The 14,996-nt window shown below is 47.8% G+C and overlaps 1 protein-coding gene across 2 annotated transcripts in view; it reads left to right on the top strand.

The window, feature by feature from the left end:
• The window catches only part of NIFK (nucleolar protein interacting with the FHA domain of MKI67), a 29,607-nt gene extending 15,273 nt beyond the window's left edge, over positions 1 to 14,334 (top strand). Inside the window, exons 1-7 of one of the 2 annotated variants that reach the window (XM_017891937.1) lie at positions 3,867 to 4,158; positions 5,167 to 5,304; positions 9,024 to 9,132; positions 10,206 to 10,417; positions 12,753 to 12,812; positions 12,933 to 13,001; positions 13,379 to 14,334. In XM_017891937.1, the coding sequence (XP_017747426.1) occupies positions 4,054 to 4,158; positions 5,167 to 5,304; positions 9,024 to 9,132; positions 10,206 to 10,417; positions 12,753 to 12,812; positions 12,933 to 13,001; positions 13,379 to 13,567 (882 nt within the window). In that variant the 5' untranslated portion in view covers positions 3,867 to 4,053 and the 3' untranslated portion in view covers positions 13,568 to 14,334. Of the gene's footprint in view, positions 1 to 3,866; positions 4,159 to 5,166; positions 5,305 to 9,023; positions 9,133 to 10,205; positions 10,418 to 12,752; positions 12,813 to 12,932; positions 13,002 to 13,378 lie in introns of those variants that run through there. The other variant, XM_017891938.1, reaches the window with a different exon arrangement.
• Positions 14,335 to 14,996: the final 662 nt, after the last annotated feature.

Here is a 14,996-nt window from a genome sequence, read left to right as displayed (position 1 = left end):
TTTTTTTTTTTTGGCCTTTCCGGCATTAGAAAAGGCCAAAAAAAGAAACTGGGGTGTAGAGAGAAGGTGGAGCCAAGAACAAAGATGATGTGGACTGTGCTCCCTTTTGGGGATTTCTCTCTCTGAGACACTGAGCCAGGGAGAGGAGACATTTGATATTAGATTTTGAACGTGTGGAACATGCTTCTGTTAACTGATATCTGAGGAGCCATCACAAGTGCGGAGCTCTCCCCAAGATTTCATCCTGGTGGGAGCAAGAACAAGCCCATGGAAATGGGCACCCCTGAAAAAGAATCAAATTGCACTTGCTCGCTCACTCCCAAAAATCCAGCCTAGCCATGAAAACACAATGGGGTAGGCCGGGCGCAGTGGCTCAAGCCTGTAATCCCAGCACTTTGGGAGGCCAAGACGGGCGGATCACGAGGTCAGGAGATCGAGACCATCCTGGCTAACACGGGGAAACCCCGTCTCTACTACAAAATACAAAAAACTAGCCGGGCGAGGTGGCGGGCGCCTGTAGTCCCAGCTAATCGGGAGGCTGAGGCAGGAGAATGGCCTAAGCCCGGGAGGCGGAGCTTGCAGTGAGCTGAGATCTGGCTACTGCACCCCAGCCTGGGGGACAGAGCGAGACTCCGTCTCAAAAAAAACACACAATGGGAAGAGGGCGCTTAACTGGAAGAGCCTCAGGGATGCCCCCTTGGGGGTGACAGTGGAGCTGAACCAAGGGTGCCAGGGTGAAGGAGGCGAAGGCTGTGAGTGAGGGAGGCAAGTGTCTGTCAGACGAAGTGGGCTGGCCTCGCTTGGCACTCCCTCCCAGGGCCTCCACCTCAGGCCCACAGGCCACTCTTCGGGCACACACACCCTGGGGTGCCCTCAGGGCTTCCAGAGGGGGGTGCTGTCCCCGGACACCAGCTGCGCTTGATCTGTCACTCTCGCCTCACCTCCCTGCTTCCTTGGCAATCCACTCCCCACTCTTCCTCTCCACTCAGTTACTCACTAGTGTAATAGTATTTGAAAGGTACAAACAGGTCGGGTGCGGTGGCTCACACCTGTAATCCCAGCACTTCGGGAGACCGAGGCGGGTAGATCACTTAAGGTCTGGGGTTCGTGACCAGCCTGGCCAAAATGGCAAAACCTCATTTCTACTAAAAATACAAAAATTAGCCAAGAGTAGTGGTGCGCACCTGTAGCCGTAGCTAGTCGGGAGGCTGAGGTAGAAGAATCGCTTGAACCCAGGAGTCAGAGGTTGCAGTGAGTGAGCCGACATCGCGCCATTACACTCCAGCCTGGGCCACACAAGACTCCATCTCAAAAAAAAAAAAAAAAAAAAAAAGACAAGACAGTGAGAGGTGACAGCGTGCTAGCAGCCCTCGCTCAATCTCGGCCTCCGCTCTGGCCGCGCTGGAGGAGCCCTTCAGCCCTGTGGCTGCACTGTGGGAGCCCCTCTTTGCACTGTCCCAGCAGGCTCCCTCTGCTTGAGGGGAGGTATGGAGGGAGAGGCGAAGGCAGGAACCGGGGCTGCCTGCGGAGCTGGCGGGCCAGCGCCAGTTCTGGGTGGGCGCAGGCTCGGCCAGCCCTGCACTGGAGCGGCAGTGAGGGGCTTAGCACCCAGGCTAGCAGCTGCAGAGGGTGTGCCAGGTTCCCCATCAGTGCCAGCCCACCCACGCTGTGCTCGAATTCTTGCCAGGCCTCAGCTGCCTCCCCCAGGGCAGTGCTAGGGACCTGCAGCCTGCCATGGCCCGCTGTGGGCTCCTGTGCAGCCCAAGCCTCCCCAATGGGTGCAGCCCCCTGCTGGGTGGTGCCCCTTCCCATCCATCGCCCAAGGGCTGAGGAGTGCAGGCACACCGCGCGGGACTGCCGAGCAGCTCTGCCTGTGCCCCCTGTGCTGGATCCACTAGGGGAAGCCAGCTGGGCTCCTGAGTCTGGTGGGGACTTGGAGAACTTTTACAATCTAGCTACAGATTGTAAATACACCAATCAGCACTCTGTGTCTAGCTCAAGGTTTGTAAACACACCAATCAGCACTCTGTTAAAACAGACCAATTAGCTCTCTGTAAAATGGACCAATCAGCAGGATGTGGGTGGGGTCAGATAAGTGAATAAAAGAAGGCTGCCCCAGCCAGCAGCAGCAGCAACTTGCTCAGGTTCCTTTGTATGCTGTGGAAGTTTTGTTCTTTTGCTGTTGCAATGAATGTTGCTGCTGCTCACTCTTTGGGTGTGCACTGCCTTTATGAGCTGTAACACTCACCACAAAGGTTTACAGCTTCACTCCGGAAACCAGCAAGACCAGGAAGCCACCAGGAGGCATGAACAACTCCAGACGTGCCGCCTTTAAGAGCTGTAACACCGCAAAGGTCTGCAGCTTCACTCCTGAAGCCAGCGAGACCACAAACCCACCAGAAGGAAGAAACCCTGAACATGTTCGAACATCAGAAGGAACAAACTCTGGACACACCATCTTTAAGAACTGTAACACCACGAGGGTCTGTGGCTTCATTCTTAAAGTCAGGGAGACCAAGAATCCACCAGCTCTGGACACAAAAGGTGTAAAGAGCCACAGCCTCGCTTAAAACCCAACCACCCCCTCGCATTTACAACAAAACCCCAGTTTCATACTTTGACACCACACAGAACCATGGGACTCCAGCCTGCCCCCTCGCAGCTCTTCCCTCCTATGTTGGGCTCCAATCCCACTGTGGGGTCCTCCTTTCTATACCTAGGAACACATGTGTAGGCCTGTCTGATCCAGTAGATGGCAGGGCCTCAGTTCTCCAGACCCTGCTCCTTAGCCTTCAGGCTTCGCTGCCAACGCCACCTCCTAAGGGGGACGGACTCTACTGCGTCACCCAGTGTGCCTCTCCCCCACGAGGCTCTTCTCTCTCTCAAAGCAGCCATGCTGCCCTAGGCTGTAAGTTCTCTAAGGGTCGCCACACAGGAGGGGCTCACACACTAGTGTGTGAAAGAATAACCAAATTAGGGCTGGGCATGGTGGCTCACGCCTGTTATCCCAGCACCTTGGGAGGTTGAGGCGCTAGATCGCCTGAGGTCAGTACTTCGAGACCAGCCTGACCAATATGGTGAAAACCCATTTCTACTAAAAATAAGCCAGTCGGGCGTGGTGCGGGCGCCAGTAATCCCAGCTACTCCCAGCTACTCCGGAGGCGGAGGCAGGAGAATCACGTGAACTCTGAAGGTAGAAGTTGCAGTGACCTCAGATTGTGCCATTTCACTGCAGCTGGGGCAACCAGAGCGAAACTCTGTCTCGAAAATAATAATAAGCAAATTGAGGAATGTGAGCAGCATCTCAAGGGCACAGGTACTGTTTTGTAATTTTAGACCGCCTTTCAAAGTAGGCGTGAAGGTAATTGTTTCAGGCACTCTTAAGCCAAACCAAGCCAATCGGCGCCTCTACAGCAGAGGGCGCGGAAGCTCCCCAGTGGCAGATCCCACTGCCGCCCCTCCACCGCTCCGTCCACCCCCCACCCTCCCCGCCCCACCCACCCCCGTCACCGCCCCGTTCCCCGCCCGGTTCCCCCCGTTCCCTCCCCCCGCCCCTCCCTCCCCCCGCCTCCCCCCCGCCCCGTTCTCCCCCCGCCCCTCCCCCCCGCCCGTTCCTCCCCCCGCCCCCCGCACCGTTCCCTCCCCCCGCCCCCCGCCCCTTCCCCTCCCCCCCGCCCGTTCCCTCCCCCCCGCCCGTTCCCCCCCCCCGCCCCGCCCAGTTCCCCACCCGCTCCTCGGCGCAACTCACGCCTGGTGCCGCGCCTCCGCGCGACTCATGCCTCTCCCCACCCCTCGCCAGGCCTCGTGCCCCGCCCTCGCACCGCGGCACAATTTATGCCCAGTCCCAGGTCCCGCGCCCCGTGCCCCACCCCCGCTTCTCCGTACAACTCCTGCTCCAACCCGGCGAGCGACTCATGGCCCTCCCCACCCCTCGCCACGCCTCGCCTCCGCGCCTCGCCACGCCCTTGTCCTGCCTCTACTTCCGCCTCAGGGGAGCTGGGAGCCAGTCGTTTCCGGGAGCGCCGCGTGGAGTTAGTGTTGGTCGCTTTTGGCATGGCGGGTCTTTCTGGCCCAGCTGGGCCGATGCTGTCGCTTAACCCGCAGGAAGATGCCGAGTTTCAAAAGGAGGTGGCGCAGGTTCGCAAGCGCATAACCCAGGTGAGCAGGCACCCTGGTCCAGGCTGCGAGCGGGGGCGATGAACAGGGTCTAGGGGGTATCTGGGGTTGCGCGGTTCCCCGCCCGAACTCCCCTTGCCTTCGCGCACGCCTTCATTACCTCCAGAGTATCCCTAGCGGATTTGACCGAATCAGGGACCCACTTCTTAAGCATGCAGGCCACGGTTTCTGAGACTAAAGGGTTTACGCTGGTCGGTAAATGATGGAGAGGTTTGGCCGCTGAGGCCTTGGAGCCTTCATGTGGAGGGTAAGGGGGAAGTATTGGGGTGAGGGAAGCAGTGGAGGGAACCAGCTGTAGGGAATAGGTTCCCATACCACAGGTTATCTCCGGGTTAGACCTGTCACGCTGCCGCGTTTCCCCCCGAAAGTGGGGGTCCCAGACTTAACACATTCGGGAGGTTGGTATGCCGGGTTGTGATCTGGGAGTTACTAAAATAGAGTAGTTGCCAGGTTCCGCTTGCTGACTAGAGACCCTGACATCGCTTATACTTTCTGTGGTTTTTAGCATAAAATACACAGGAAAACTTAGAAGTTCTTGTTGCAGAGGTAAGAGTATGATGGTTGAGACGCTGAAAGGCTAATCTGTATTGTGAGAGTTAACAAGCGTCTCGAAAATTTTCCGATGAAGTGCGAGTAAACAGTAGTATGCATACAAAATTGAAGGCTATATTTATGTAGAGTTCTCTGGGCAGAAGATCTAAAATGGCTTGTTCAAAGATGTCTTTGCTTATCCGTTGATTGACATAGTTATTGAGCACTAATATTATACTGGGTGCTGGGATGCCAGGCTGGAAGGATAGTTAATTACTGCTTGACCATGGCCTTTGTGGGGAGAGAGACACTAAACAGCCACTTCTTTAATTACTACTGTGGTAAGTGGAAATGCAGAGTAGGTTCTTGGGCCTAGGGCTAGGGGTTTTGTAAGTTTTGTTACAATGTGATTTTCTTATTTTAAAAAATATTTAATTTACCTGGTCTTTATGTCTTCAGCGAAAAAAACAAGAACAACTTACTCCTGGAGTAGTCTATGTGCGCCACCTACCTAACCTACTTAACGAAACCCAGATCTTTTCATATTTCTCCCAGTTTGGCACTGTGACACGGTTCAGACTGTCCAGAAGTAAAAGGGTAAGATTTTTAAAGTTGGATTTGATGTTTTGTTTTTCAAATGTGTATGATTCTTGACATTAAAGAGCACGTTCACATACACGTTATTGCTTATCAGATTTCAATCCAAAAAGGAGAGTGGAGGTTTAGAATCTGAAAGAGCCACTGGAGCAAAATCAATATTATTGTAAAAGTTTGTTTTTTACATTTCTCCAAATCCTTACATTAAATTAACAGTCCTGGTAAATGAACTTCAGTATGAGGCCCAGGTTTATACATCTTTTTGTATTAGCCTCCGGTACAAGCATCCTTAAAATAGCAAAGGTTTATATAGTGGATAGTTAGAGATGAAGACTCTGGAGTTGGACTGCCGAGGTTTAGGGCCAGGCTGTACACTTTACTAGAGTGATATGACCTTACCATGCTTCAGTGTTGTGATCTGTTAAATATGAGTAAAACTTCCTGGGAGTATTTAGTCAAAGGTTAAATGAAATATTGAATATAAAGTCCTTGGCACACAATAAACACCAAGTATAATTACTGTAGTGTCATGCCTTCTGATGAGAAAAAGCTGTACGTAGCTTGTTTCAGTACAAGAGTGACCTGCTTTATTTTCTTTCCCCACACATAAACTTTGGTTGTAGCCATAGGCACGTATTTGATTTAGTATCTAGGGGATATGGTGTGCATCCATCATCTGTTAGTTGTCCTAAAGATACAGATTATAGGTAGAATTGAGGTCCCTTTTGTACCCTTCCCAGTGCTCTTCACCTTCTCCTTTAGGGAATTAAATTCACAAATTCTGTTTTCTTTTTTTTGAGACAGAGGCTTGCACTGTCACCCGGGCTGGAGTGCAGTGGTGCGATCTCAGCTCACTGCAACCTCCGCCTCCCAGGTTCAAGAGATTCTCCTTGCTTCACCCTCCCAAGTAGCTGGGATTACAGGCACCTGCCACCACACCTGGCTACTTTTTTGTGTGTGTTTTTAGTAGAGACGGGTTTCATTAGTTGGCCAGGCTGTTCTCGAACTCCTGACCTTGTGATCCTCCCACCTCAGCCACCCAGAGTGTTGGGATTACAGGCGTGAGCCATCGCTCCTGGCCACAAATTCAGTTTTCATTGCTATATATGTTTATAAGTTTTTACTATATCTATATATATATGTGCTACAATACATATGTGTACATATATAAATGTACATATAGTATTATTTTAAAATTATATTATTTGTATCATTCTTCAGCTGAATTTTTTTACTCAATAATCTGAGCTTTATCCATGTAACTCTAGTGCCTTTGTTATCATTGCTCGTTACTTAGGTAACTAAGGTTTATCCACGCTCCTATTGAACGTTAGGTTTTGTTTTGAGTTTTTTTTTTTCTTGAGACAATCTCACTCTTGTCACCAGGCAGCTGTAGTGCAGTGGGACGATCTCGGCTCACTGCAACCTCCGCCTCCCAGATTCAAGTGGTTCTCCTGCCTCATCCTCCTAAGTGGCTGAGATTACAGGTACTGGCCACTGCACATGGCTAATTTTTATATTTTCAGTAGAAACAGTGTTTCACCATGTTTTGGCCAGGCTGGTCTCAAACTCCTGACCTCAGGTGATCCGCCCACCTCGGCCTCCCAAGGTGCTGAAATTACAAGTGTGAGCCACTGTGCCTAGCCTGAACATTATGTTTTTTACTATTTTTAACTTTACATGAAGCTGCTAGGAACAATCTTTGTGCAGGTATAAGCAGATTTTTCTAGAAGAGCATTTTGCAGACTGGCTCACAATAAGAAGTAAGTTTTTACCATCACAGAGAAGATGAGGGTTTTCAAAAGTTTTATAGCACAAACCAGCACACATAAACATGCATGTAAGCATAACTGAAATAAAAGCCAAATGAGACAATATTTAAACTTGTTTTGTGTGATTTGCTGATTTTCTATTTCATTCTATTCAGGGGTTTTTTGGTTGTTGTTTTGTTTTGTTTGAGACGGAGTCTCGCTCTGTCGCCTGGGCTGGAGTGCAGTGGCGCAGTTCCTCAGCTGACTGTGACCTGTGCCTCCCAGGTTCAAGCGATTCTCCTGCTCCAGTCTCCAGACTAGCTGGGATTATAGGTGCCCGCCACTATGCCTGGCTAACTTTTTCTTTTTTTTTTTTTGAGACAGAGTCTTGCTCCATCACCCAGGCTGGAGTGCAGTGGCGTCATCTTGGCTCACTGCAAGCTCTGCCTCCCGGGTTCATGCCATTCTCCTGCCTCAGCCTCCTGAGTAGCTGGGACCACAGGCGCCCGCCACCACACCCGGCTAATTTGTATTTTTTTAGTAGAAAGGGGGTGTCACTGTGTGAGCCAGGATGGTCTCGATTTCCTGACCTCATGATCCGCTCGCCTTGGCCTCCCAAAGTGCTGGAGTTACAAGCGTGAGCCACCGTGCTGGCCTTTTTTTTTTTTCCCCAAAACGGAGTCTCACTCTGTTGCCCAGGCTGGAGTGCAGTGGCACAATCTTGGCTCACTGTGCCCTCAGCCTCTTGGGTTCAAGCGATTCTCCTGCCTCAGTCTCCTGAATAGCTGGGATTATAGGCGCACGCCACCACCCCCAGCTAATTTTTGTATATTTAGTAGACATGGGGTTTCACCATATTGGTCAGGATGGTTTCGAATTCCTGACCTCAGGTGATCCTCCCGCCTCAGCCTCCCAAAGTGCAGGGATTACAGTTGTGAGCCACTGTACCTGGCCTAATTTTTGTATTTTTAGTAGAGACAGGGTTTCACCATTTTGGCCAGGCTGGTCTCGAACTCCTGACCTCAGGTGATCCACCCACCTCGGCCTCCCAAAGTGCTGGGATTATAGGCATGAACCACCTAGCTTGGCCTAGTTTTTCTTTTTTGAGATGGAGTCTTGCTCTGTCGCCCAGGCTGGAGTGCAGTAGCACGATCTCAGCTCACTACAACCTCCGCCTCTCGGGTTCAAGCGATTCTCCCAGCTACGCCTCCTGAGTAGCTGGGATTACAGGTGCATGTCACCATGCCCAGCTAATTTTTTGTATCTTTAGTAGAGACGGTGTTTCACTGTGTTGGCCAGGCTGATCTCGAACCCCAGACCGCCTCGGCCTCCCAAAGTGAATTTTTTGTATTTTTAGTAGAGATGGGGTTTCACCATGTTGACCAGGCTGGTCTTGAACTGCTGACCTCAGGTGATCCACCCTCCTCAGCCTCCCAAAGTGCTAGGATTACAGGCGTGAGTCACTACGCCTGGCCTTCCCCTCCCTTTTGAGTGTTGAGATTATAAATGGATTTTGAGGGATTTAAATTTTTCCAGGAATCCACCTGTTGAAGATAATTAAGCTGAGACTCAGTTGTGGAAGTGTCCAAGTTGCTTGTTACTGACACAACTGGTGCTAGAAATGAGCCTCCTGATTCCCACTGTTAAGCCATGTGGCTTTTAAGTTGAAGACTTTTTTTATACCATGGGGTGTTGTTACTGAATAAATTCCAGCCATAGGAACTGTGTATTTATCACATGTAACCAAAATCCCAAGAATACCACAAAATCAGCTGTGCGTCCAGATTCTTGCATCTTTTCTTTTTCCCATAACAGTCCCCAGAATATGTGAATTGAAGTTAGAATTAAGCGTGTGGTAATATTTGATAAGGGGCTAATATACATTATTTAAAATAATGGCATTTTAGGAATTTGATGATGCATTCAAATTTGATTATTCTACTTTTTGTGGCGAATTCTCTGTTGCAGACTGGAAATAGCAAAGGCTATGCATTTGTGGAGTTTGAGTCTGAGGATGTTGCCAAGATAGTTGCTGAAACAATGAACAACTACCTGTTTGGTGAAAGGCTCCTGGAGTGTAAGTGCTCCTGTCTTACTGCAGGGTTGCCTGGTGCCTGGTCCTGGTGGGTGACTGTGGTGGGAAGGGCGGCTTGCCCAGCTGCCTGGACATGCCACTTCATCTCTGGGATGACTCTTACAGAATGGTGCAAGGACTTCAGTGTATGTTGCAGGCAGATTCTAATTGGAATTTTAAAATCTCCCAGCCTGAGAGCTGTTTTTACCCTCAATGGAACTGGACAAGTTACCTTGGGGACACACGGGAGGAGCAGCTGACCCATCCTTATGGGCTGTGAAAGGCTTCTCTGAGGAAGTAGCATTGACATTGAAACCTGAAGACTAAACAGGAACCAGCCAGGTGAAGGGGACAGGAGTGAAGACAGACTATTCCTGGCTGAGGGACAGTGAATGCCAAACCAAAGGTGCCTAACCATTCGGCTGTGAGAGAATGTGAGGAAAAGTAGCAAGAGATGAAGGAGCAGGAAGAGGCTTCAGGTCAGGTTACTGAGGGCCTTCTAAGTCAGCCAGTTCAGAATTTATCATGAGGGCAGTGGGGACAGCATCAAAGGTCAGGAATCGCATTGCAAAATCTGTCTAAATGGCAGTGGCTGCAGCTCTTCCACATGAGAGAAGCCAGAGGGAGCGGAGGAGCGATAGCACCAGATGAGTAGTTCGTCTTGCAGGAAGCAGCCAGTGCAGGTTCGTCCTACAGAAAGGAGCTAGCACAGTCCCTACCCTGCAGAAAGGAGCCAGCGCAGCCCCTACCTTGCAGTCCATAGGGTACAGAGAGAATCCCTGTCCAGATCCTGCTGCCCTTGGGAGCCAAAGCGAAGTTTCTGGCTTCCCTGTGCCCATGGTAGCATGTGGTCGTCTTAGGTACCTAAGTTCACAGCTGATGAGGCTGACCAGGTAGTGTCTCGCTATTCACTTCCCGTTGCTGTGAGAGAAGCTGGGATTACAGGTGTAAGCCACTGTACCCAGCCACATCATTTTGTTATGTGAGGAATGGCACTGGGGAGATTCTAAAGTTAACATTAAAATCTCTTTCCTACCATTTGGTTGAAACTTTTATGTTTTTTTCTTTTAAAATAGGTCATTTTATGCCACCTGAAAAAGTACATAAAGAACTCTTTAAAGACTGGAATATTCCATTTAAGCAGCCATCACATCCATCAGTGAAACGGTATAATCGGAATCGGACGCTAACACAAAAGCTACGGATGGAGGAGCGATTTAAAAAGAAAGAAAGATTACTCAGGAAGAAATTAGCTAAAAAAGGAATTGATTATGATTTTCCTTCCTTGGTAAATATTCATGACATCTTTTTTGTGGTTTGTTGTGGGGAGGGGAGGGGGCGACTTTGTACCTTGTAAAGGACCTAGCCTAGTGCTTATCACAATCTTGGCTCACTGTAACCTCCACATCCTGGGTTCAAGCGATTCTCCTGCCTGTAGCCTCCCAAGTAGCTGGGATTACAGGTGCACACCACCATGCCTGGCTAATTTTTACATTTTGAGTAGAGACAGGGTTTCTCCATGTTGGCCAGGCTGGTCTCGAACTCCTGACCTCAGGTGATCCACCCACCTCAGCCTCCCAAAGGGTTGGGATTATAGGCGTGAGCCACTGTGGCCAGCCAGTTTTTTGACTAAACTTTTTTTTTTTTTTTTTTAAGACAGAGTCTTGCTCTATTGCCCAGGCTGGAGTGCAGTGGCACAATCTCAGCTCACTGCAACCTCCACCTCCCAGGTTCAATCGATTCTCCTGCCTAACCCTCACAAGTAGCTGAGATTATAGGTGCGTGCCACCACACCTGGCTAATTTTTTGTATTTTTAGTAGAAATGGGATTTCACCATGTTGATCAGTCAGGTCTCGAACTCTTGACCTCAGGTGATCCGTCCACCTCGCCTCCAAAAGTGCTGAGATTACAGGTGTGAGCCACCATGCCTGGCCTGACTAAACTTTTGAAACATTCCATTGTAGGTTCTTCCTAAAACATGAGACCAGATTCTGTTATTTCCATTATACAGAAGAGGAAAGTTGTTTTTTTTTGTTGTTGTTTGAGACAGAGTCTCTGTTGCCCAGGCTGGAGCGCAGTGGCACAATCTTGGCTCACTGCAAACTCCTCCCAGGTTCAAGTGATTCGCCTGTCTCAGCCTCCCAAGTGGCTGGAGTTACAGGTGCCCACCTCCACACGCAGCTACTTTTTGCATTTTTAGTAGAGACAGGATTTCACCATGTTTTGGCCAGGCTGGTCTCGAACTCCCGACCTCGGGTGATCCACCCGCCTTGGCCTCCTAAAGGACTAGGATTACAGGAGTGAGCCACCATGTCCGGCTAGAAGAGGAAACTTCTTTTAAGGAGATAATCTGATTTGTTTAACTTACATAATCTGTTTTTTAAGTTACTGAAGTAAACCCACTATTTAACTGAAAACTATAATACTCTTAGATTGCCATTTATTAGCTAACTGAGGTAATGTGTGCCTGTAGTCCTTGCTACTCAGGAGGCTGAGGCAAGAGGATCTCCTGAGCCTAGGATTTAAAGTTTGCAGTGAGCTGTGATTGTACCATTGCACTCCAGCCTCAGCAATAGAGCAAGACCATATCTAAAAAAAGAAAAAGATTGTCATTCAGAGGTGACACTGCCAGAATGAAGTCTTTGGTTTACTGTATGCTATAAGTAAATACCAAAACACTGAACCTTTCGTCCATCTGTCACAATAAGGAGAGCTGTGTCTTTTATTATAGATCAAGAATGAAGCTCATTATGGTATGGCTAGTATAGGTAAGGGTCTTATTCTTTTCTTTTTTTTTTTTGAGACAGTCTCCCTCTGTTGCCCAGGCTGCAGTGCAGTGGCGCTATCTTGGCTCACTGCAACCTCCGCCTCCCGGGTTCAAGCGATTCTCCTGCCTCAGCCCCCTGAGTAGCTGGGACTACAGGTGCACACCACCACACCCAGCTAATTTTTTGTATTTTTTTAGTAGCAACGGAGTTTCACCATGTTAGCCACCCTGGTCTTGAACTCCTGACCTCATGATCCACCCACCTTGGCCTCCCAAAGTGCTGCGATTATAGGTGTGAGCCACTGGGCCAGCCAATTTACTAGGTTTTTAACCTTATCCAGAAACTAGATGACTGTTATTCTCCTTTGGCTCAATTCTCGGTGGTTAACTTTTTGCCCAAATTCCAAATGTTGTCTTTAATAGTATTAGAACATTTCACCACGGCCTTAGGCCCTGGTGCTCTTGTGAACCATTTGGGAACTGAGACAGTGAAACTTGGTAAGAGGCATGCCAGCACTGCTTTTCCTGTGCCCTGTTTGTGACTGAGTGGAGATGGGGTGGCCTGCCTTTGCCCATTCTTCTTGCTTCCACCCTCCTGAATTCAGGATTCTGTGAATCAATGAGCTCCAGGTTTTGGCCTTCCCTTCAACCTCTGCAGCTCTGTCAGTTCCTCTGCTGGGTTTTTCCTAGTTTTGCCCTTTACTTGAGATAATTCACTATATTTATGAGTTTTGATTTTTAAACTGAAATACTCTGTCATTTAGGGAGGATTTATTAATAATATATATGAGGATTTAATGCTAAGTTGAGAAAGAAAAGATATGAGATTGTCAATTTATAACTTCTTTATTAAAGATTTTACAGAAAACGGAAAGTATTTCAAAAACTAATCGTCAGACGTCTACAAAAGGCCAGGTAAAATGTTTTTTTTATCATTTTACATGTAAGATATTAGAGAAGGATAAATAGGAAAACATTCAAGACTACCATAGCTGATCAGTATTCAAATTGATATCTTTTAAAATTCATTTTAAGGTTTTACGTAAGAAGAAGAAAAAAGTTTTAGGTACTCCTGAGACTCTTGAGAAGACTGTGGATAGCCAGGTAAAATGGTTTTCAATATTCTGGGTACCAGATATTATAGAAATAATTTGAAGAAGGAAAAGTAGTTTCTGCTACTCTCATTTTAAGATTTCAAATTAAATATTGTGACATTTGGTAGATCTTTATTGTTGATTTAGCAGTTTTCTGCCTAAAACCTTGTAATGGAACATGCTATATTTGTTAATTGTGAATTTCTGTACTAAGTTTGATAGGCATCTGAGTTCTTTATTCTTTACAATGGTATCACCAAAAGATGGAAACAGACCTAAAATAATGGGGCGCACAACTTGTAAAAATAGAGGAGAGGTGATATTTTTGGGTTAAGTGATAATCTTTGTCTACATTTCTGTATTATAATCTTTACTTGTTGAATCCAGGGCCCCACACCAGTTTGTACACCAACATTTTTGGAGAGGAGAAAATCTGAAGTGGCTGAACTGAATGATGATGATAAAGATAATGAAATAGTTTTCAAACAGCCCATATCCTGTGTAAAAGAAGAAATACAAGAGACTCAAACACCTACACATTCACGGAAAAAAAGACGAAGAAAAAGCAATCAGTGATTTTCAGTGTATTATATTTCTTCTGAAAATAGAATGTTTTATGAGAGTGGACTTTGTATTTTACTAGGTGCAATGAAATGCAACCTTTGACAAGATTTTCAGAGGAAAAATACACTGTTTGGTCAAGTTAAGAAAAGCAGTCTGTAATTTTGGATTGCCTGCCCTTGGCTGATACACAGGGGTGCATGCCAGCTTGCGCTGGGCTGGCTGGCACTGCCTCTTTGTCCTGGCCTCTAGTTTTCTTTTGATGTTTCATAGCTATCCTTAGTTTACTCTGCCTGGCTAGAAAGTTGACCACTAACTGCAGGTTTAAGTTCTAAACTGCAGCGTTTTCTGTCACCAGCAGTTAAAGACCACCAATCTTGTTTGTCTACCTACCTGGTTTGTCAGGGACATTTAACTCATGGGGATGCTTTAGATTTCAACATGAAATGGTTAAAGCTGGAAGTTTATATGTAGAGTGAGAAGGCAGTTCCAGTGTTAGCACAGGTTTGTTTTATGTGTTCAGATTTTAATCGAGATTCAAAAATGACTCATGTTTACCAATAATGTTATGTTAGTTTTGGTTGTGCTAGCATTAATAGCCACCATTTTATACCAGTATCATCAGTGAGGAATTGTATTTCAAGATTCAAACAATAACCAGCAATTAAACTTTTTTTCTACGATTTGTTTGCGAGTAGGACTTGGGAGTCATTGGGGAAAAAAAATAGTAAATTTTCCCCTTCATTAGCAAATTCAGATTAATTAAAAACATTGCTTTCAGATGTCGTAGCTCATGCCTGTTATCCCATCTCTTTGGGAGGCTGAGGCAGGAGAATCATTTAAGGCCAGGAGTTGGAGACCAGCCTGGGCAACATGATGAGAGCCCCTCTCTACAAAAAATTTCTAAAATGAGGCTGGGCATGGTGACTCACACCTGTAATCCCAGTACTTTGGGAGGCCGAGGCAGGTGGATGATAAGGTCAAGAGATTAAGAGCATCCTGGCCAGCATGGTGAAACCCCGTCTCTACTAAAAACACAAAAATTAGGTGGGCGTGGTGGCGCATACCTGTAGTCCCAGCTACCTGGGAGGCTGAGGCAGGAGAATCACTTGAACCCAGGAGGTGGAGGTTGCAGTGGGCCAAGATCGCGTCACTGCACTCCAGCCTGGTGACAGAGCAAGACTCTGTCTCAAAAAAAAAAAAAAAAAAAAAAAATGAGCTGGGCATGGCAATGCATTCCTGTAGTCCCACCTATTTAGGAGACTGAGGTGGAAGGATCACTGAGCCCAGGAGTTTGAGGCTACAATGACCTGTGGTTGCACCATTGCACTCCAGCCAGAGTGACAGAGCAAGACCCTGTCTCTTGAAAAAAAAAAAAAAAGCTGGGCATAGTGGCTCACACCTGTAATCCCAGCACTTTGGGGGGCTGAGGTGGGCAGATCAG

Source organism: Rhinopithecus bieti, unplaced genomic scaffold, assembly GCF_001698545.2.
Source record: "Rhinopithecus bieti isolate Rb0 unplaced genomic scaffold, ASM169854v2 scaffold_19969, whole genome shotgun sequence".
In the NCBI taxonomy this organism is placed as follows: Eukaryota; Metazoa; Chordata; class Mammalia; order Primates; family Cercopithecidae; genus Rhinopithecus; species Rhinopithecus bieti.
This window is presented reverse-complemented; position numbering and strand designations above follow the sequence as displayed.